We start from the raw sequence: 24,566 nt of genomic DNA, 5'->3' as shown, positions 1-24,566 counted from the left end.
TCAGCAGTGGGATTGCTGGGTCATACACTAGTTCTCTTTTTAGTTCTTGTGTAACCTCCATCCTGTTTTCCATAGTGGATGCACCAATTTACATTCCCAGTGACAGGGTACAAGGGTTCCCTTTTCTCCACATTCTTGCCAGCAAATTATTGTTATTTGTAGACTCCTTGATGATAGCTCTTCTGACAGGAGTGAGGTGATATCACACTATGGTTTTGATTTGCATTTATCTGATTATTAGCCCAAGAAATCTGGAGTGAGTACCCTGTCCCTTCTCCAGCAGATCTTCCCAACCCAGGAATTGAACCAGGGTCTCCTGCATTGCAGGCAGATTCTTTACCAACTGAACTATCAGGGAATCCCCCCAATTATTAGCCATGTTGAACATCTCTTCACATGCCCATTAGCCATCTGTACATTTTTGGGAAAAAATTCTATTCAGGCCTTCTGCCCAGTTTTTGATTGGGTTGTTTGGTTTTTTTGATATTGAACTGCACAAGCTGTTTATGTGTTTTGGATGTTAACCCCTTGTTGGTCCTAATAACGTTTGCAGATATCTTCTTCATTCTGTGTGTTGTCTTTTTGTTTTGTTGGTGGTTTCTTTTGTTCTACAAGGGATTTAATGTTTATTAGGTCCCATTTATTTTTGCTTTTATTGATAACAGTTTTCCTTAAAGCTCTGTGACCCCTCCACAGACCAATAGACAGATTTTATTATTTATTGAATAATAATAATTTGTTTTACCTGTTTACTACAGATAAAATTTCAAATTTATCATTGTATTTTAAAATGTGAAGTGTTGTTTTGGGTAGCATGAATATTTCATTATAATATTTGTGTTTATTCAAATACAAAGATTACAATATCAAGATAAATAATATAGATATATGAAACAAAAAGAAAAAAGTTAAAACACTTATAACCACTACATTAATTTTTAACATTTAAATGAGTGCAATTGAGTTTTTCTATTTATGGATATGGAATTCCCTGATGGCTCTAAAGAATCTGCCTGCAATCCAGGAGACACAGATGTGGGTTCAATTCCTGATCAGAAAGATCCCCAGGAGAAGGAATTGATAACCCACTCCAGTATCCTTGCCTGAAAAAGCACATGGACAGAGGAGCCTAGCAGGTTATAGTCCAAAGGGTTGCAAAGAGTCAGACACGACGGAGCACATATACACAGAGCACACATTTATGGAAGTAATTTATATTTTAAAATAAGTATCTTCACACTAAACATATTATTTTGTAACATAATCCATTCACATATATGCCTCCATGTTATTAAATATTCTTTTATAACATGATTCTAAATTTCAGCTTAGAAATTCATAGCAGAGATATAACAATTTATTTAACCAACTTGCTATTTTGTTCTTTTGGCTCATTTGTTTGCAACTACACTATCATAAATAAGGTTGAGAAAAACATTCAGGTAAACACAATTTTCACCCAAACTTAGGCTAAAATTGCAGATAAGATATTGTTAGTTCAAAATTTCTTTAATTTGTATTGGGAGAATTATTTGTCATTTCTTACCTATCAAGTTTATTTCCCTTAACTTTTAACATAACTGAGTACTGCAATTGTTTAATCTTATTTTTAATTTGTACTTACTTTTTAGTAACTTTGAACATCTTCCCATGTTTTATAGCCATTTTGATGTCAAATGTATGGTTATATTCTTTGCATGATTTTTTTCTTTTCCCAATGTCTTTTTTCTTAAGAATTTTTTTTATTGTGGTGAGAACGCTTAACATGAGAACTTTTTAAAACATTTTAGTTATACAGTACAATTTGTTAACTATAGGCACATTAGATTTCTAAAAGTGATTCATCTGACAACACTGAAACTTTATACCCTTTACACAGAAACTCCCCTTGTTTTCTTCCTTCAGTTCCCTGGATGTCAATATTCTACTCTTACAGTTTCAGGCCTTACATCTAAACCTTAATCCATTTAGATTTAGCTTTTTGAATTGTGTAAGATAGTTTTGTGTTTTTGTGTGTAGTGGAAAAGGTCTTTTTGCTGTGGTTTTTGTGATTTTACTTTTTCATTTTTGTTTCTTTTCTATCTGAATGGGTAAAGAAAAATTTCCCTATCCTCAAATTTAAAAGAAAAATAGCACAGGGATAAGGACATACTGGTATGAGTATATTTCCATTTATTTTGTTGTATACTGAGGAATACTTTCAGTTCAAGTGCTGGCTTAGTTATTTTGATATTTTTCCTAGTCATTTATTTTTGATTAAACTTCATAATTTCATACAGCACCCTAGATGTTTTGCCTGTCTTTTAGCAAACTTCATATTCACCCCTGTTGCCTAGAAAAGCCTTCATAGACTGCAGTAGGCACTCCTATTTCTCATACATCCCACCCAAGGTACTATATATTTCCTGCGTCATGCCCTTCATTGTGATTTAATATAATTGATTATTTGAATATCTCCTTCATTAGATTCTAAAGTTAAAGGAGGCAATCAATCATCATATCACCAGTGCCTCAAAAGAAGTAGAATATATATTGAATTTTTTCATATAATTGAAGGCTCTATCTCTTATTCATATAAACCAGGTTGTTTACACAAAACAGTTTTTCTTGCAGGTTGACTCTAATGTTCCTCATAATTTTTGCAGAATTTTTGTGAGAATCTGTTTCTTTTTCTTTTTTTTGATTTGTCCAGTCTAGAAAGAGAAGTAGTTGGAACTCTTGGGACACACTCACTATCTACTTAGGTATATTAAAATACTCCTCTCAGATTTTAATTCTTAGCCAGTGGATATTCTGGGTCCTGATAATCAACTGTCAATTATAACTTTGCTGGACTGAGGAGAAATATCCTAAGGTAGTCACTTCTTAATCTGATTAGACAAGAAAGAATAAGCATTAGATGACATGAAGTACTCTACTGTTTTTACATTGAAAAGGGGGAAAACTTGCCTTAAAACTGCTACATCCTTTCTTTGCATCTCCTTGCCACTTTTTCTACTACTTTGAGTCACCTCAAAACAAAACATGATAAAACAGTTGAATTTTTCTATTTATATACCCTCTCAAGTTCTTTTAGGATTACAGTCCTTAAATATGTACAACAAAGTAATTACTACAGAGTGAAGTAAGCCAGAAAGATAAAGAACATTACAGCATACTAACACATATATATGGAATTTATAAAGATGGTAATGATAACCCTATAGGCAAAACAGAAAAAGAGACACAGAAGTACAGAACAGACTTTTGAACTCTGTGGGAGAAGGTGAGGGTGGGATGTTTCCAACGAACAGCATGTATATTATCTATAGTGAAACAGATCACCAGCCCAGGTGGGATGCATGAGACAAGTGCTCGGGTCTGGTGCACTGGGAAGACCCAGAGGAATCGGGTGGAGAGGGAGGTGGGAGGGGGGTTCGGGATGGGGAATACATGTAACTCCATGGCTGATTCATGTCAATAATGACAAAACCCACTGAAATGTTATGAAGTAATTTGCCTCCAACGAATTAAAAAAATTAAAAAAAATAAAAAAAAGTAATTACTGAGACTTCCTTGGTGGTCCAGTGGCTAAGAATCTGCCCTCCCAATGCAGGTGGCCAAGTTAGATTCCTGATCAGGGAACTACATCCCTCATGCTGCAAATAAGACCCAGCACAGCCAAATAAGTGAATAAACAAATAAATAAATTTTTTTTTAAGTTATCATTATTTCTAGTAATAGGCGGAGAACCAAACACCATGAATCTTTGAAGAAGGGGGAGACATAATAGGTATAAATAGAAATTTTCTATTGTTTTTCCTTCTGACTCCACCCAATTGCCTCAGGACCCCTCTCACTTAACCACACTATGAGGGTATTAAGTGTGCATTGGAAAATGAGTGTGTGTGGTTATGATCCAAATTGTTTTAGCAAATACAGTAACAAAGTGGGAAATGAAGCATAAAGAGTAAGACTGGGGAAAGATGAGACATTGCCCATTTCAGAATCCAGGCTCTGGTCTTTCTTCCTTGTGTCTTTCTTCTCAGATAGCACAAGGCCTTTTCTCTTACAGCTGAGATCCTGATTGTGCTTCTTTCCTGACACTAAAAGGAATCCCAACAACAAATCTAGAATCTGACTCTTCCAATCAAGATTCTCTCTCCATGACCACAGCTGGGGGTTCATTCCTATATCAATGGTTGAAGGAAACTGGACAAGAGTGAGTGAGTTTATCCTCATGAGTTTCTCTTCCTTACCTACTGAAATACAGTCAGTACTCTTCCTGACATTTCTGCTCATCTACCTGGTCACTCTGCTGGGAAACAGCCTCATCATTCTGGTTACCTTGGCTGACCCCATGCTGCACAGCCCCATGTACTTCTTCCTCAGGAACTTGTCCTTCTTGGAGATTGGCTTCAACCTAGTCATTGTGCCCAAGATGCTGGGGACCCTGGTTGCCCAGGACACAACCATCTCCTTTCTTGGCTGTGCCACTCAGATGTATTTCTTCTTCTTCTTTGGGGTTTCTGAATGCTTCCTCCTGGCCACCATGGCCTATGACCGCTATGTAGCCATCTGCAGTCCCTTGCACTACCCAGTCATCATGAATCCAAGGACACGTGCCAAACTGGCAGCTGTCTCCTGGTTTCCAGGCATTCCCATGGCTACTGTGCAGACCACGTGGCTCTTCAGCTTTCCATTCTGTGGCATCAACAAGGTGAACCACTTCTTCTGTGACAGCCCGCCTGTGCTGAGGCTGGTCTGTGCAGACACAGCACTCTTTGAGATCTATGCCATCATTGGAACCATTCTGGTTGTCATGATACCCTGTTTGCTGATCCTGTGTTCCTACACTTGCATTGCTGCTGCCATCCTGACGCTTCCATCGGCAAATGGGAAGCATAAAGCCTTCTCTACCTGCTCATCCCACCTTCTTGTTGTCTCCCTCTTCTATGTATCTTTAAGCCTCACCTACTTTCGGCCTAAGTCCAATAATTCTCCTGAGAGCAAAAAAGTGCTATCACTGTGCTACACAGTTGTAACTCCCATGCTGAACCCCATCATCTACAGCTTGAGAAATAATGAGGTGAAGAATGCCCTTGGTCGAAACTTCCACAAGGCTCTGGGCATCAGAACTGGATTCTGTTGACATTTTGACGTATAACTAAATTTATTAAGTGAGGAACAATCAGTTCCTTGTTTGGGATTCCTCTCTGCATCTATTCACATCTCCACTAAGACAAAAACCAGCTATTGAAAGGGCTGTTGAAAAGCACAGTGGAAAGAAAGCAATATAGAAATAGATTAGACCTATCATCACACCTATCAAATTCCTCTACTTGCTTGTTATGCACTTATTTCTTTCTCATTTGACATTTCTGTGGCAATACATTCCAGAGTAAAACACATGGCATATTTACTGTGTATATTTGCGCAAATGTGACTTACTTTGGGAACAGTATGAAACTGTTTGAAATGTAAACTTGCAGACAGGAAGTTCTCTTGGCATTTATTGTGTTTAAGACAAATTTAACTCCATTTAATAGAAAAAAAAGTCTATAATCCCTTAAGTACAAAATACTTCTCATTCATTCACTTCATTTTGCATGCACCTAAGGCAGTATGGGCTCCTAAATTCGTTGGTATTTAGCATGGACAGAGAAAAGTGTATCACTAATCCCTGTAACTATTCCTATCAGTTCAGTTCAGTCACTCAGTCGTGTCCAACTCTTCGCAACCCCATGGACTGCAGCACGCCAGGCTTCCCTGTCCATCACCAACTCCTGGAGCTTACTCAAACTCATGTCCATCGTGTTGGTGATGCCATCCAACCATCTCGTCCTCTGTCATCCCCTTCTCCTCCAGCCTTCAACCTTTCGCAGCATCAGGGTCTTTTCCAGTGAGTCAGCTCTTCGCATCAGGTGGCCAAAGTATTGGAGCTTCAGCTTCAGCATCAGTCCTTCCAATGAGTATTCCTTTATAACCCCAATATCCTTAATCAACTCTTTTCAGGCTATTTTTCCCAATAGAATGATTGCAATTTCCAATTTTCTCTCTGAGTTCTTTTCCAAGTTTGTAAGCATTGTTGAAGTAGCTTCAAATTTTCACAAACATAATTTCAGTCAGGATACTGCTTTCTTCAAGGCTTATAATGGATCCTACCTACTCCAATATAGGCCTTATTAACAACTGTTATGTTTTGCATGAAAAGTGAAACTGTTATTTGTTCAGTCTTGTCCACTCTTTGCAACCCTATGTACTGTAGCGTGCCCGGGTCCTCTGCCCATGGGATTCTCTAGGCAAGAATACTGGAGTGGATAGCCATTCCCTTGTCCATGGGATCTTCACAACCCAGGGATCAAACCTAGATCTCCTGGATTGCAAGCAGATATTTTACTGTCTGAGCCCCCAGGGGATCCCCTATGTTTTGCCTAGTGCTTTTCAATTTAAAAAATTTGTGTTTGTTGATGTGAAAATACAAAAGATCATAAAACATAATTACTGCCTTCAGAACTTTATAATTTAATAACAATATAAATTATAAAAGAAAAACCATAAGTTGCTAAAATAAGGAAATATTACTTTACATAAAGGGGCCTTACCTCAGTTCATATCATATTCTTTCATTTACTGGGTGGGTGACCATGGGAAAGTGAATCAAATTCTTTATGCCTCTTTCCTCATCTGTAAAATGATGCATATAGTAATAATGTATATATGATAGGTGTGTTTTTTTTTATTCTACACTTCATTTTTTTCTTTTTTTTCCATTTATTTTTATTAGTTGGAGGCTAATTAGTTTACAATATTGTAGTGATTTTTGTCATACATTAACATGAATCAGCCATGGATTTACATGTATTCCCCATCCTGATCCCCCCTCCCACCTCCCTCTCCACCCAATTCCTCTGGGTCATCCCAGTGCACCAGGCCCAAGCACTTGTCTCATGCATCCAACCTGGGCTGGTGATCTGTTTCACCCTAGATAATATACATGTTTTGATGCTGTTCTCTCGAAGCGATAGGTGTGTTTTTAGGAGTAAATATTACATATAAAGCATTTATGACAACACTAAGCATATTGTAGATCCAAATATAGGTATTTACTCTTAGCAAGTACCTTATCTGAGTCCCACATTTTATACCTAAGGAAAGCAAGGTTCAAAGATATTTTATTACATATGTTTAAACAAAATTCGGATGCCTTGAATCTCGATTCTCTCTTTTTTTAGTACCATGCCCTGCGGGCTACAGTCCATGGGGTCTCAAGAGTCACACATGACTTAGTGACTAAACCACTGCCACCACTGAATAGCTAATTAAGCAAGTAATTAACTCAGATTCAAAGCAAAAGAAAACTCTAAAAAATAAGAATGGGTGCTCACTTCGGCAGCACATATAATAACATTAGAATCATACAGAGATTAGCATGGCCACTGCACAAAGATGACATGCAAATTCGTGAAGCATTGCATATTTTTAAAACCAGACAAAGACAACACACAAAAAAAGAAAACTATAGGCCAATATCACTGATGAACACAGATGCAAAAATCCTCAACAAAATTTTAGCAAACAGAATTCAGCAGAACATCAAAAAGCTCATACACCATGATCAAGTTGGGTTTATTCCAGGAATACAAGAATTCCTCCATACATGCAAATCAATCAATGTGATATACCGTATTAACAAACTGAAAGATAAAAACCATATGATCATCTCAATAGAAGCAGAAAAAGCCTTTGACAAAATTCAGCACCCATTTATGATTAAAACTCTTCAAAAAATCAGCATAGAAGGAATCTACCTCAATATAGTAAAGGCCATATATGATAAGCCAACAGCAAACATTATACCCAATGGTGAAAACCTGAAAGAATTCCCCCTAAGATCAGGAACAGGACAAGGGTGTCCAGTTTTACCACTATTATTCAACATAGTTCTAGAAGTTCTAGCTACAGCAATCAGAGAGAAAAAGAAACAAAAGGAATCCAGATCAGAAAAGAAGAAGTAAAGCTCTTGCTATTTGCAGATGACATGATACTGTACATAGAAAACCCTAAAAATAGTATCAGAAAATTACTAGAGCTAATCAGTGAATTTAGCAAAGTTGCAGGATACAAAATCAGTACACGGAAATCATTTGCATTTCTGTATACTAACAATGAAAAATCAGAAAGAGAAATTAAGGCATCAATCCCTTGAACCACTGCAACAAAAAGAATTAAATATCTAGGAATAAACTTACCTAAGGAGAAAAAAGAACTGTACACAGAAAATTTTAAGACACTAATGAAAGAAATCAAAGATGACATAAACAGGTGGAGAGATATTCCATGTTCCTGGGTAGGAAGAATCTATATTGTGAAAAAAGACTGTACTACCAAATGCAGTCTACAGATTCAGTGTGATCCCTATCAAATTACCAATGGCATTTTTCACAGAACTAGAACAAAAAATTTCACAATTCATATAGAAACACAAAAGACCCTGAAGAGCCAAAACAGTCTTGAGAAAGAAGAATGGAGCTGGAGGAATCAACCTTCCTGACTTCAGATTATACTACAGAGCTACAGTCATCAAGACAGTACAGTACTGGCACAAAAACAGAAACATAGACCAATGGAACAAGATAGAAAGCCCAGAAATAAACCCATGCACTTATGGGTACCTAATTTTTGACAAGGGAGGCAAGAATATACAATGGGGAGAAGAAAGCCTCTTCAATAAATGGTGCTGGGAAAACTGGACAGCTACATGTAAAAGAATGAAATTAGAACACTTCCTAACACCATGCACACAGATAAACTCAAACTGAATTAAAGACCTAAATAAATGTAAGATCAGAAACTATAAAACTATTAGAGGAAAGCAGAGGCAAAACACTCGATGACATAAATCAAAGCAAGATCCTCTAGGACCCACCTCCTAGAGTAACAGAAATAAAAACAAAAGTATACAAGTGGGATCTGATTAAATTTAAAAGCTTTTGGACAGCAAAGGAGGTGCATAAGCAAGGTGAAAAGACAGCCCTCAGAATGGGAGAAAATAATAGCAAATGAGAAAACTGACAAACGATTAATTTCCAAAATATACAAGCAGTTCATACAGTTCAATACCAGAAAAACAAACAATCCAATCAAAAAGTCTGCCATATGACCCAGCAATCCCACTCCTGGGCATACACACCAAGGAAACCAGATCTGAAAACGACATGTGCACCCCAGTGTTCATCGCAGCACTGTTTATAATTGCCAGGACATGGAAGCAACCTAGATGCCCATCAGCAGATGAATGGATAAGGAAGCTATGGTACATATACACCATGGAATATTACTCAGCCTTTAAAAAGAATTCATTGAATCAGTTTAATGAGATGGATGAAACTGGAGCCCGTTATAGAGTGAAGTAAGCCAGAAAGATAAAGACCAATACAGTATACTAATGCATATATATGGAATTTAAAAAGATGGTAATGATAACCCTATATGCAAAACAGAAAAAGAGACATAGATGTACAGAACAGACTTTGGGACTCTGTGGGAGAAGGCGAGGGTGGGATGTTCTGAGAGAACAGCATTGAAACAAGTATACTATCAAGGGTGATACACATCACCAGCCCAGGTTGGATGCATGAGATAAGTGCTCACGGCTGGTGCACTGGGAAGACCCAGAGGGATGGGATGGGGAGGGAGGTGGTACGGGGGATCGGGATGGGGAATACATGTAAATCCATGGCTGATTCATGTCAATGTATGACAAAAACCACTACAATATTGTAAAGTAATTAGCCTCCAACTAATAAAAATAAATGGAAAAAAAAAGTGGGAATAAGACCTAAACATACATTTCTCCAAAGAAGACATACAGATGACTAAGAAACACGTGAAAAGATGCTCAACATTGCTCATTATTAGAGAAATGCAAATCAAAACTACAATGAAATATCACCTCACACCAATCAGAATGGCCATCATCAAAAAGTCTACAAACAATAAAAGCAGGAGAGGATGTGGAGAAAAAGGAACACTCTTGCACTGTTGATGGGAATGTAAGTTGATACAGCCACTATGGAAGGCGGTATGGAGATTCCTTAAAAAACTAGGAATAAAACGACCATATGACCCAGCAATCCCACTCCTAGGCATATACCATGAAGAAACCAAAATTCAAAAAGACACATGTATCCCACTGTTCATTGAAGCACTATTTACAATAGCTAGAACATGGAAGCAACCTAGATGTCCATTGACAGATGAATGGGTAAAGAAGTTGTGGTACATACACACAATGGAATATTACTCAGCCATAAAAAGGAATGCATTCGAGTCAGTTCTAATGAAGTGGATGACCTAGAGCCTATTATGCAGAGTGAAGTAAGTCAGAAAGAGAAAGATAAATATCATATTCTAATGTATATATACAGAGTCTAGAAAAATGGTACTGAACAATTTATTTATAGGACAGCAATGGAGAAACACACATAGAGAATAGTCTTATGGACATGGGGAGAGGGGAAGAGAGGGTGAGATGTATGCAAAGAGTAACATGGAAACTTACATTACCATATGTAAAACAGATAGCCAACAGGAATTAGCTGTCTGGCTCAGGAAACTCAAACAGGGGCTCTGTATCAACCTGGAGGGGTGGGATGGGGAGGAGATGGGGGGAGGTTCAAAAGGGAGGGGGTATATGTATACCTATGGCTGATTCATGTTTGGACAGGGGGTTTGACAGAAAACAACAAAATTCTGTAAAGCAATTATCCTTCAATTAAAAAATAAATAATTTTAAAAAATGAAATAAAAGAATGGGGAAGAATGTTAATTCTTCAACCAGTTAAAATTCATTATTAATTCTGAATAAATAACAACAAATGAGCAGTCCCACTAACATCAATGAATTCATCAAAAGCCACAGAAAACCACTCATAATCACTTGCCTTACTTTTTAATTGACTGGTACTGATACTGTTCCCAAGGTCTTCAATTCCTCAAGGATCAGTTCTCATCAAAATGATAATTGTTTTAAGCAAGTTTATTTTCTCTAGACACATTTGTTTTGGTTGTTCCAGTCAAACATTGTTTAATCAACTCATCATTGGTAAAAGGCTTTCCTTGTTTGGGTAACAAATGAACCACTTGGAAGCTTTGCTTGCAGCCCCACTTTAATTTTTTTCTTTTTCATAAAGACATTCTGCCATAACAAGATATTCCATTAAGTTTTCAAATTTCTCTGACTATTGCTTTCTGTAAGTTGTAAATATTCCAGTGAATACTTAGTGTAGTAATGTCTACATGTATTGTCTATGTTTGGCAAAGCCTGAATATCATTACATTATAAACACAATGATTTGCCATCTAATTTGATGTCAGAATATTCTACACGCCTCTGCTCTTTAAAATGTGACATTGGATATAACTTTTTTTCTCACTCTAACTTGATGTCTATGCATTGGTAACAAAATGAATGTTACAGTACAGAAATACACATGGCACTCAAGATGCTGTCAAGCAATAACCTCATCACTGTGCTTTTCTTTTAAACTTGCAATATTTATTTTTTGCAAGAGTAATTCACTCTTAGCAGCAAACAGGGCCATGAATATACTCTTATAACTTGAAAACAGCTACAAAAAAAACTGACCAATTAAGCTGTGACCATTTCCCTCCTATGTCCACCTACCCTAGCTCCTGGAAATGTTTTCTCCAGTTTGACTGAGATGCAATTGACATATAACATTTTATAAGTTTAAGGTGTACAGCATAATAATTTAATACATGTACACAGTTCAAAATGATTACCACAAAAAGTTTAGTTAATATATCGCTTCAAATATTTACAACTTTGTTCTTGTGCATCCCCATGAGTTTTAATACCTAAGCCACAGTTGAAAGTACCACTAATGTATGAACTTCAAACAACCATTCAGTTTTGATGTTATAGCATGAAGTAGCTATCATATGTAAATGAGTGAGCATGCTCCAATAAAACTTTACTTCTAGGTACTAGAATTTGGATTTTATTTACTTTTATTTTCTTGCAGAATACATGATGAATACATATAATTGTATTTTTATACATTTGCAGTGAACAACCTGAAAAATAAAATTTAGAATTTCTGTTTGCAATTGCATAAAAAAGAATAAAACATACAGGAATAAATGTAACAGAAGTACAAACCTTATACTCTGAAATTTGTAAAACGTTGAAGGAAATTAAAGAAGATCTAAATGAATGTAAAAGTATCTGAGGTTCATGAATCAAAGAAAATTAACATCATTAAGATAGCAATGTGCTTCAGATTCATCTACAGATTCAACACAATCCCTTTCAGAATCCCAGATGACAGAGATTCTTACTTCACATCATAAACTAAAATTAACTCAAAATGGATCAATGACTTGACTGTAAGAGTTCAATCTACAGAGTTCTTAAAAGACAGCACAAGCGTAAATTTTCATGATCTTAGATTTGAAAATGGATTCTTAGATATGACACCAAAAGCACAAGCAAACAAAGAAAAAACAGTAAATACATTCAGTTCAGTTCAGTTCAGTCTCTCAGTCGTGTCTGACTCTTTGTGACCCCGTGGACTGCAGCACGCCCAGCTTCCCTGTTCTTCACCAACTCCCAGAGCTTGCTCAAACTCATGTCCATCGAGTCGGTGATGCCATCCAACAACCTCATCCTCTGCTGTCCCCTTTTCCTCCCGTCTTCAATCTTTCCCAGTATCAGAGTCTTTTCAAATGAGTCAGGTCTTCACATCAGGTGGCCTAAATTTTATATACTTTTTATGTGTCAAGGAATATTATTTTTTAAATTTATTAACCATTTAAAAACCAAGTAAAAACCATTCTTAACTCATGAACTATATAAGACCCATGGAGGGTTGAATTTGGCCTGTAGAGTATAGTTTGCCAACACCTGGAAAAGAATATGAACTGGAAGATAAAATGCTTGAGTTTTATCCTGCTTCTGTCACTTGACAACTCTGTGATATTGGGCAAGTTATTTAGCACCTCTGTGACTGTATTTCCTCTTCTGTAAAGTAAAGATAATCATAAAACCTTTTCCACATCTTGGTTGAGAGAATTAAATGAGTGGATATATGTAAATTACTAAAAAACAAGGCTGAGCACATAGTAACTTCTATATAGAAAAGTTAAGCATTATGAAGATGCTGATGACAGTGGTGGTGATGATGATGATGAGAATAATAAAAATTATTTGGAAGGGAAAACTAAACAGCAATAAGTGTAGTGAGGTCTGGAGGAGTCCAGTCTTAAAAGGCCTTCTATGCCAAGGTGTTTGAACACTGTTGTGTGAACTGGATGGACTGCACTAAAAGAGGGCTTTTAGTATGAAGAAACTGTCAAGTGTGTATTTTGGAAAAATTACTTTGGTAGTGGTATGAAGAATGGGTGGCAAAGGGACACAGTCTATAAGATACACATCAGTCAAAAGACCTTTGTAACTGGTCAGTGGAGAGATCATGAAACCAAAATTCAGTGCAAAGGAAAACCACCTCTTAATCTCAGAATTTGAAGCCCTCCATCATAGTGGGTGAGCAGAGCAGGCAGTAAGCAGAGCTGAACGATCTTACAAAATCACTGCTGCTCTGGATCCCACCCACTCTGCAGGTCAGCAGGGACTTGAGCTTCAAAATTGGCCTGCTTTCTAGCAGGATTTCATTAGGTGTGAATCTGCAACCTGAGTTCATTACCCTCTCCCCAGACCTGATCCTGTCTGTTCACCTAAGCTCTCCCTTCAGGCCCCAGGAGAAGCCACTGGGAGCCTCCCTCAGCTGTGCTCCCTGAACAGCAGCATGTCTTATTAACAACTTTTTAATGAAGTCACAGACTGTGACTGCTCATTAATAGGCTGGTTAGTCTGCAGCCCCAGGGGTGGAAGAGACTGAAGATGGAAGCTAGTGAGAACAGAGCTCAGCCTAAGTAGAGCTGAGGATAGGAAGAAAGAACTAACTCCCTTTAGCAGAGATTCCATGCCTTTACTCTTGGGTCTCCAGGATCCATCACTTCCAGCTCTCAGTGACTGTGATTCTGCAGACTGGTCTGGAGGGACCAGGGACCGAGGTGGGAGGAATTATAACAGAGCCCGGGGATCCTAGGCTCAAACCAGCTCTCAGTCTACAGAGACGTTGAAGAAATCAAATGCTCTTCAGGTTTTATTCAATGCCTGTGTAAAAGGAATTTTGCTTTTGAAGTTTTATCATCTTCCCTTCCATAATCATGGACTCCTTTGCTACTCCTCCATCATGTCCAATTGCAGGTTCTTTGTGTTATTTTCCAAGTCCTTTAAAACTGCACTTGTCCTGGAAGTTCGTTTATTGGCACTCTTCTCTCCTCCTTGTGGGATATCTCTATCTCTTAGAGACCCCACCATTGCCAGGGTTTCAACAAAACACTCCTGTGGAGATAAAATTTTGGTGTTGGCTTATATCTCCCATGAGGACTATTACTCAGTTCAGTTCAGTTCAATCGCTCAGTCGTGTCCCACTCTTTGCGACCCCATGAATCGCAGCACGCCAGGCCTCCCTGTCCATCACCAACTCCCAGAGTTTACTCAAACTCATGCCCATCGAGTCGGTGATGCCATCCAGCCATCTCATCCTCTGTGGTCCCCTTCTCCTCCTGCCCCCAATCCCTCCCAGCATCAGGGTCTTTTCCAATGAGTCAACTTTTCACATGAGGTGGCCAAAGTATTGGAGTTTCAGCTTCAGCATCAGTCCTCCCAATGAACACCCAGGACTGATCTCCTTTAGGATGGACTGGTGGATCTCCTTGCAGTCCAAGGGACTCTCAAGAGTCTTCTCCAACACCGCAGTTCAAAAACATCAATTCTTCGGTGCTCAGCTTTCTTAACAGTCCAACTCTCACATCCATACATGACCATTGGAAAAACCACAGCCTTGACTAGACAGACCTTTGTTGGCAAAGTAATGTCTCTGCTTTTTATTAAGCTGTCTAGGTTGGTCATAACTTTTCTTCCAAGGAGTAAGCATCTTTTAATTTCATGGCTGCAGTCACCATCTGCAGTGATTTTGGAGCCCCAAAAAAATAGTCTGACACTGTTTCCACTGTCTCCCCATCTATTTCCCATGAAGTGATGGGACCAGATGCCATGATCTTAGTTTTCTGAATGTTAAGCTTTAAGCCAACTTTTTCACTCTCCTCTTTCACTTTCATCAAAAGGCTCTTTAGTTCATCTTCACTTTCTGCCATAAGGGTGGTGTCATCTGCATATATGAGTTTATTGATATTTCTCCTGGAAATCTTGATTCCAGCTTGTGCTTCTTCCAGCCCAGCATTTCTCATGATGTACTCTGCATGTAAGTGAAATAAGCAGGGTGACAATATACAGCCTTTTCCTGACATACTCCTTTTCCTGTTTGGAACCAGTCTGTTGTTCCATGTTCAGTTCTAACTATTGCTTCCTGACCTGCATACAGGTTTCTCAAGAGGCAGGTCAGGTGGTCTGATATTCCCATCTCTTCCAGAATTTTCCACACTTTATTGTGATCCACACTGTTGAAGGCTTTGGCATAGTCAATAAAGCAGAAATAGATGTTTTTCTGGAACTCTCTTACTTTTTCAATGATCCAGCAGATGTTGGCAATTTGATCTCTGGTTCCTCTACCTTTTCTAAAACCAGCTTGAAGTGTCTCCTAATTGGTCTCCCAGCCTCCAGTCATACTGAAGACTTCTATATACACCTCTTTCTAATTCATCCATCTTACCATCTCCATAGTTCTTTATAAATACACATATGATGATCCGTCATTATTATGCTTAAAATTCTTAAAATTCACCAACATTTTTAGAATGAAACGAATTGTTCTTAGGATGTCCAATTTCAGTTCTTCTCATACCCCAACCATACTAAACTATTTTTCCCCCTACACTACACATTTCTAATTTCTCTAAGCATAGTCTTTTTTATTCCCCTTAACAATTTAAGATCTAAAAAACCTGGCTTCAAATCCTGTGTCTGCAATTTACCAACTATGTAAGTTCATGCAAGTTTCTATTTCTCAGTTTCCTCCTCTGTGATGAAGGGGCTTGATGTAAAGATAAAAGTGATATGAAGTAAACTTACTGTGAAAGTATTAAAGCTGGGTATCCTGTGGCAACAACTGAGCCTCATGTAGGCAAACATTTCCACTTGTAGAACTTTGCAGTTCATTAAACTCTTTAGTATTCTTGCAGTTTAAAGTAGGGTATGAGTTACACAGAATTCTCAGTTAGTTTCCTTTTAATTATCACTTAGGTAAATTATTAGGTTTCCTCCTTTTGCCAGAGAGCAGAAAAGGAAGTAAAGAAAGTAAAGCAGTAAAGAAAGGAATTAACATGTGGTTACTGTCTATTATCTATTTGTATACAAAGCATCATTTAAACCTCAGAGATATCATCAGGATGTATAGAATAGGACAAAGGAACAACCAGTAAGTGTCAGAGCTTAGGTATGAATCCAGGTCCCTATGCTAAAATACCATGTTCTTTTCAATATAGTATAAATTCACTAAAATATAAAGGTACAAATTATAAATAAATTAGAAGGAAAAGGAAAGAATGATATGTGATATAGAAGGCCAAGAGGCTTCAAAAGGATCATAGGAGAAAAGTATTTTAAGACATATATAATCTATGGTGAGCTATTAATATTTCTTTGGGATCATTGAAAGGACTAATAACGTTTTTTTCTCTAAAAAAGCTACATGTGATACATTGTCTTCAACAAGAGGTAGACATTATTATTATTACTGAATTTTTACATCTTTACTCATCTCTCTACAATTCCTACCTCTTATACCATACTCTGCATACCAAGTTAATATCTCCATATCACTTAAGAATAAACTGTAGTGTTTTCTTCTCTCTCTACGGAAATCTAAGTTCACTTTCCTTTGAACACATGTGGCATCTTGCATACATCACAATTAAGCATTAAAGACATTGGAATTGTATTTTTCACATGCGTGGAGGACACAGTAAGAACAGTTAATAGTTTATGTCTGTATTTCTGAGGCCTAGTTCAGTGTCTGGACTATAATAGGTATGGACTGACTGAATAAATGAATGTATAATTCCAAAATTGTTTCCCTAGCCCTGATCTCTCACTGAAATGTGAGTTCTGTATTTACAGCTGCCTCCAGGACATGTCTGCATAGCTATCAAAGCATATGTCTAGCACCACACTCCCAGACAATCTCCAAATTTTGAAAAGAATTTTCTTGTTACTTATCCTTTTTCTGTGACCTCATCATCATTTGTTGACACTTTTCTTCATTTAATCAGTGAATATTCACAGACTGAATCTTGGTGTAACAATGAACTAGGTGCTGCCCTCTCGGAGCTGTGAGACAGACAAATACGCAAATAGCTACAGACTAAAAAGACTGCGCCATGTAGAGGGCTCTGTGTGTGTGTACATGTGCATGCTCAGTTGTGTCTGACTCTTTGCGACACTACCCACCACGCTCCTCTGGCCATAGGATTTCCCAGGCAAGCATACTTGAGGGGGTTGCCATGTCCTCCTCCAGGGGATCTCCCTGACCTATGGATCAAACCCGCGTCTCCTGTGTCTTCTGCATCGACAGGCAGATTCTTTACCACTGAGCCCCTGGGAAGCCCAGAGTGTTGTACCATGTTTCAATTCCGCATATCAATGAAGGCTCTCATAGAGGTGTTCACCCAGTCTCCTAATGCTGCTCATTCTTCCTTGGCAGAATTCTTCTTGTTCAAACCATGGCTTAAGTCACATTTTCATTGCCATTGTCGTTACACACCACTATATAACACTTGGCGGGCTTTCAGGTCTAAAGTAATATCGTGAGAGTCTCCTCAGTGTTCTCATTGCTTCCAATTCTGCAAATCTCTATGCTCATTGATAAGTACTCAATTTACAGGGATGTGCAGAACAGAGCCCCTGCCTCAGGGACATTACAGTCTGAAGGAGAGGAGAGATATTAAGGAAAGAACTACACTAATAAATGTATAATTACAGTTTGATATCACGACTATGAAGGAAAAGAACATACTGCTGTAGAGAAAGAATAAAAGGAGGGAGTCCTAATTTGCTTTTGGGATCAGAGAAGACCTCACTGAGGAAGTGATATTTAAAGTGCTATCAAAAGATTGTGTAGCAATTAGCCAGCTAAAACCAAAAGGAAAAATATACAAAGCAAAAGAATTAGTATATACAAAGATTCTAAGTCAGTAATTACAGAAATAGTGTTGGTAGAAATAGTAGTAGTTGAAGTTGGTCATCATATAGTGAACTGAAGTGTCCTTTCCTCTCCTTAATGACAACCTTCAAGTCCCAGGTCAAACAGTATATTTATGGAACCTTATCATTTATACCTATTGCCAGCACATGGCATATTTCCTGTTCAGTTCAGTTCAATCACTCAGTCATGTCCCACTCTTTGCGACCCCATGAATCGCAGCATGCCAGGCCTCCCTGTTCATCACCAACTCCCAGAGTCTATCCAAACCCATGTCTATCACATCGGTGATGCCATGCAGCCATCTCATCCTCTGTCGTCCCCTTCTCCTCCTGCCCCCAATCCTTCCCAGCATTACGGTCTTTTCCAATGAGTCTGCTCTTCACATGAGGTGGCCAAAGTATTGGAGTTCCAGCTTCAGCATCAGTCCTTCCAATGAACACCCAGGACTGATCTCCTTTAGGATGGACTGGTTGGATCTCCTTGCAGTCCAAGGGACTCTCAAGAGTCTTCTCCAACACCACAGTTCAATAGCATCAATTTTTTAGCACTCAGCTTTCTTCACTGTCCAACTCTCACATCCATACATGACCACTGGAAAAACCATAGCCTTGACTAGATGGACCTTTGTTGGCAAAGTGATGTCTCTGCTTTTAAATACGCTGTCTAGGTTGGTTGTAACTTTCCTACCAAGTAAGCATCTTTTAATTTCATGCCGCAGTGGGATTTCCTGTACTTTGTTTCACTTCCTTCTCACGACAGGCACTGGGCATTTTATAGGAGAGAAACTAAGACGTGGACTAAGTTTCTCCAGGTCTTGATATTAGGAATCAATGGCATAAACTAAAACGGTAGTTTCCTTTTTTAAAATGGAAGTATAATTGATTTACAATGCTGTGTTAATTTCAGATGTACTGCAAAGTGAATCAGATATTGACAAGATAGATAGATAATGTGTGTATATGGATACATATATGTGTATATATTTATGGGCTTTCCTGGGGACTCAGTGGTAAAGAATCTGCCTGCCAATGCACAAGATGCATGTTTGATCCCTGGGTCGGGAAGATCCCCTGGAGGAGGAAATGGCATCCCACTCCGGTATTCTTGCCTGGGAAATCCCACGCACAGGGGAGCCTGGCAAGATACAGTCCATGGAGTCACAAAAGTGTTGGACGTGACTTAGTGACTAAACAACAACATACATATATATATTCTTTTTCATTACATAGGTTATTACAAGATATTGAATATAGCTCCCTGTGTTATACAGTAGGTCCTTGTTTATTTTATATACAGTAGCATGTATTTGTTAATCTCATACTCCTAATTTATCCCTTCCCCCATATTACTTTTGGTAACCATGAACTGACTTTCTAGATCAGTGAGTCTGTTCCTGTTTTGTAAATGAGTTCATTTGTATCACTTTTTTAGATTCCACATATAGGTGATGTCATATGATATTTGCCTTTCTCTGTCTGACTTAACTTCACTTAGCATGATAATCTCTAGATACACTCATGTTGCTGCAAGTGGCAGTATTTCATTCTTTTTATGGCTGAGTAATATTCCATTTTGTATATATACCACATCTTCTTTACCCATTCATCTATCAATGGACACTTAGATTACTTCTATTTCTTGGCTATTATAATTTGTGCTGCTACAAATATTTGGATGCATGTAGTTTTTTTTAAACAGTTTTTGTGTTTTTCAGATACATGCCCAAGAGTGAGATTGCTGGACCATATGGTAGCTCATTTTTAGTTCTTTAAGGAACCTCCATACAGTTCTCCCTAGTGACTGCACTAGCTTACATCCCCAGCAGTGCAGGCGGGTTCCCTTCAGAATGGTAGCTTTCTTTTGTTTTAGATATCTTTCCATTTCACTCAAACCACAAAATTTGCTTATGACAAAAATTCACCAGACTTCTTCCTCCTGGAGGTGGAAATTAATTCCCCTTCCTTGCATCTGGGTTAGACTTAGTGACTTACTTCTGTGCAACAGACCATGAAAAGGAAATAGTAATAAGTCATGTTCATATATCATACACACCCTGGTGTGATGTGATGAAAAGAATGCTTTACTCCTATGATATAGTCCCCACCTCATTCCCCCAAAAAAAGCCTAATCATGAAAAAAACAGCAGACAAACCATAATTGAGGGTGATTCTGCAAAATACCTTACCAGTTGCTATTCAAAAATGAAAAATAAGGGAATACTGAGAAAACGTCACAGATTGGAAAAAAGTAAGAATATATGATGACTAAATACAACATAGTATTTTGGAATGAATCTTGGTACAGAAGCCTGTGAGTAAAGTGAATTCAGCTAAGGCTGCAGTTTAGCTAATAGTATTGTACCAATGTTAATTTTTTAGTTCTGACAAATGAACCATGTTCATGTAAGATGTTTTACAATTGGATGGGAGAAAATGGAGTATAGAAATAATTATTATTTCTGACTCTAAGTCTAAAATTATTTTAAAACTTAAAGTGTTTTACATAAAAATTCAATCACCATAAAATTATATACAACCAAAAGTAGAATTCCCTCTGTTACCCAAATTCATTGCCTAGAGGCAACTATTATCAATTTTTTATATCCTTACAGAAATTTTCTAATAAATAATTTCATTTATATATTTTACATATTTCATTATATATAATTTCATTTTATATATTGAAATTTTCTTTATGTAAAATACATGCAGTTTACATGGTATAATGTATCATGTTCTCTACCTTGGTTTTTTAAATTCAAAAGCATAGCTTCTACTTTGTCCATTGGTCTTACACATATGAAGAAGTTAGGATATTAGAACCAACTCCAAACATTGTCGAAAAAACAGAATATGTTATTTTAAGTGGTCACTTCAAGGAATTGACAAGCAAAGTCCTGAAGATTTTGTAATGGATATTATTGATCTTGTATACCTCGATTTTTTATGTAAACTTTTTAAGTTGCTAAGCATCACAAAACAGAAAGGTCTAGAGCTGGAATTAACCTTAGGTCACTCAGAATCCAAAACTTTTGTGCTTTTCTCTACAGAATACATTTTCTCTACAGAATACAGAATACACATTCCTAGAGTATGGTTTTTCTTTCTTGAACTTCATCCTATTGGCATCGGACATTCCTTAGGGTCCCAAAGGGCAGTGGAATCAAAAAGGTCAGGTACCCTTGAGGAAGGGCAGGAAGAGAAGCTAAGTTGAGCCCAGAAACACCTGGGGGAAAATACATGTGCCAGCCCTTCATGAGGCCCTGAGGACCAAAGAGGCACAGCTGGGAACAGATCGCCTAAATCAGGGCAGGGAGCAGGGCCAGTCCATCTAGTCTGCTCACTCACACCTGAGGCAGAAGGCTGCAGTGACCTGCCTTCAGGTCCAGTCATTAATGGCTCATCCAGGAAAGGGAGTAGGACCTCCCTAATTCTTTTTCTGGTTCTTCTGACAGCAGAGCCAGAGGTCGCCAAACTCTCAGGAGCCTGCACGAAGCATAGGTATCAGGTAGAGCTGAACAAGGCAGACCTTCCTATTGGGCACAGGTAAGGTTCCTGTCAAGTGTCAAGTCAACCCAGGCCCCTCTCGAGGTTCAGGTGCTCAACTAGACAAGGTTTGGCAGGGTTTGGTGGAGCATCTAATTCGATTCCTTTTCCACACTGAGAAGACATCATCAATCTTCTCTCTGGGCCTTAGTTTCTCCTTTCTATGGCATGAGTGAGATCTGAGAATGCAAGAAGATTGAGATTACCCAGAGATTTGTGTGTGTGTGTGTTTTGACTTCCAATTCTGTCCCCTAAAGCTTTCTGGGTCAGAAAAATCTCACTCTCTGCAGGTTTTGACAAAACATATACCTCCTCCAAGTCTTAACTGTCCTCTATTGTTGCAGAAATTCTGAAGTGACTGACAAGGAGACTGCAGCCCGGCCATGGGCCAAGTTCTGCTGTGTCCCCCACCTCAAGTCAGGCTGTATCTCTTCTTCCCAGTAGTTTACAGTTCTGGTGCCAAAGGTTGACACTTAAATGTTTAGGTTCGGTTCATTTTACACACTTTGTCGAAAACCCATGTGCTGTTTTTATTATACATTTTTCTGATTATGGTTTTAAGTACAGGTTCAGTCATTTCCATGTAATTTCTATGTAATTACAAAATTTCTCAACCTCAAAATTATGTATCTGCATTAAAATTCTGCATTCATCTCTAATATGGGGAGGATAATGATGGCATTTAAATCACAGTTATGAGAAGAAAATGAGACAATGAATGTAAAGCATAAAGCATAAATCTATTACATTTTTAGTAAATATTGCAGCTTCATCATCATTATGATCATCATTTTCATTTTTAATGTTATTACTATCGTATAATAAATATAGCTCATTGTAGAAAATTTAGTAATCCATAAAAATAGAAACAAGAAATCACCTTTTTACAGCACTTGGAAATAGATCACTTTAAAATTTTGATTATAACCTTTCAGCCTTTTTATACAAAAAATGTATTTACAAAATTAGAAATTTAGCATATATGGGCAGTTTTGGCATCTTAGTTTTTCGTTAATATTATACTGTGATTATTGCATTACACTATTAAACATTCTTCAAAATTATTTAAATGATTGCCTGATTTTCTTTAAATTCATGCTTTATAAGTGAACCTTTCATTCACCTATCTATTAATGATCATTTTCAAAGTATCACTATACTGGTCAGCACTGAACAGACACATAAAATCATTGCCTCCAATTCTTCTACCAGAGGAGTTCTTGAATCAAAATGTATGAACATTATAGGATCCTCACACAATTTGTGACAAACTGAGGCTAATTTGCATAGCCTCAAACAGAATAAGATATTGCTTACTAACCAATACTTACTAGCACTGAGTATTATACTTTTCAATATTTCAAATTGATGAAGAAATTAAGTTTCTATCTTAATTTTTAACTTTATTACTAGCAAAATAGAGTAATTTTCATATGCTTACTGGCCATTGGAACTTTTTGGTGAAATAAATCTTTGTGTCTTATATTTTTCTTTTGAGGACATTGTGTCCTTTTAACGGGATTTCTATAGCATATTATATATTAGGTAGACAAACACTTTTATTATTTGTTGCCATTATTACAAATATTTTCCAGCTTGTCATTAAGTTTTCCCTTTTGTTTATGGGTTGTTTTGTGTTATAAGTGTCTTGTTCTTAATAATATTCAAGTATTTGTTCTTCAAATTAAAAAAAATACATTTTTACTGTGGATAATGTAAAAAATATAAAATGTGAGGAAGAAATTTAAAACTCTTGGAATTGTTCCACTAAAATGTTAATGAAGAAACAGAACTGAAGGCTTTCTATATGTATTATGTAATACATATATAAATTTTCTATTTAAAATAAATGTTTTATATTAAATATACTATCTTGTAGCACACTTTATCAACTTAGCAAAAACTTACTGAATATTTTCTCATGTCATTTGTTATTCTTATAACATACATTTTAATTACTTCATAGTATTCATAATATAGATGTATAGATGTAACAATTTATTTCCCAATCTATTTTTATATAGTTAGATTGTTCTTTATCATTTATTTGTTCTAATTACACTATTATAAATAAAGCTGAGAGGAGCATCCTGGTATATAAAATTTGCAGATAATCTTAATCTAAAATTGTAGATATGAAGTTACTAGTTCAAAGAATCTCTGATACATAGTGTAAAATCAACTTATTGTTTGGACCTATAGTGTTTGAATGTTTATATTTCACATTTACCCAAAATAAATACCATGTTTAAATTTTTTTAAGAAAAAATGATCTCCTTTAAAAAATTGTACTTAATTTTTGTTGACTTTGAACTTTTTTCCTTTCTTCTGGCATTTGATTTCTGATGATGTGAACTGAATGATTATTGATTTCCCTAGTTTTCCCTTGGGTAATTTGTAGCAATATGTTGACATTTATCTTGTACACATTGTCTCCTTAAAATTTATATTTTAATTTCTGTGTTAAACTATTAGTGTTTAAAATTATTTTATTTTTATATGTTAAAATCAATGAATATTTTCTTTTTTGGATTCTGCTTTAGACAACATGCTGAGAAAGAACTTCAGAAAGCTAAAGTAAATAGTTACCTATATTTTCTTCAATTCAGCTAAAGCTTCATATTTACATTTAAATCATTTTCCATGTTGGGTATATTTTATTGTGTTATTTAATGTAAGAATGTAACATTTATTTTCCCCTCAAGTTGCCCCAGAGATGTTTATATATGCCTTGGTCCAGGGATTCATTCTATTTCAGTTATGTGCCTAGAGTGATAGTCTTCAGAGC

General features: G+C 37.0%; 3 protein-coding genes and 1 non-coding gene across 4 annotated transcripts in view; all 4 read left to right on the top strand.

Annotated features, from left to right (window-relative positions):
• Window positions 1–23,676, top strand: part of LOC133060650 (zinc finger protein 215-like) — a 63,995-nt gene extending 40,319 nt beyond the window's left edge. Inside the window, exons 3-4 of the mRNA XM_061148279.1 lie at window positions 21,688–21,778; window positions 22,123–23,676. Coding sequence (XP_061004262.1) covers window positions 21,688–21,778; window positions 22,123–22,222 — 191 coding nt within the window. The 3' untranslated portion in view covers window positions 22,223–23,676. The remainder of the gene's footprint in view (window positions 1–21,687; window positions 21,779–22,122) is intronic.
• The window catches only part of ZNF215 (zinc finger protein 215), a 92,923-nt gene that overhangs the window by 2,217 nt on the left and 66,140 nt on the right, over window positions 1–24,566 (top strand). The window contains exon 2 of the mRNA XM_061148239.1: window positions 4,055–4,205. The gene's annotated coding sequence lies outside the window, so the exon portion shown is untranslated. The remainder of the gene's footprint in view (window positions 1–4,054; window positions 4,206–24,566) is intronic.
• On the top strand, window positions 4,214–5,131 carry LOC133064528 (olfactory receptor 10A2-like). The gene has a single exon (XM_061154764.1). It carries the CDS (start codon window positions 4,220–4,222, stop codon window positions 5,129–5,131), a length of 912 nt encoding a protein of 303 aa, XP_061010747.1. The 5' UTR covers window positions 4,214–4,219.
• LOC133064762 (U6 spliceosomal RNA) lies at window positions 7,360–7,463 on the top strand. The gene has a single exon (XR_009694711.1). It is a non-coding gene; the product is annotated as a U6 spliceosomal RNA (small nuclear RNA).

This window comes from Dama dama, chromosome 1 (assembly GCF_033118175.1).
Source record: "Dama dama isolate Ldn47 chromosome 1, ASM3311817v1, whole genome shotgun sequence".
In the NCBI taxonomy this organism is placed as follows: domain Eukaryota; kingdom Metazoa; phylum Chordata; class Mammalia; order Artiodactyla; family Cervidae; genus Dama; species Dama dama.
The sequence above is the reverse complement of the archived record's forward strand: the minus strand, read 5'-3'. Positions and strand labels throughout refer to the sequence as shown.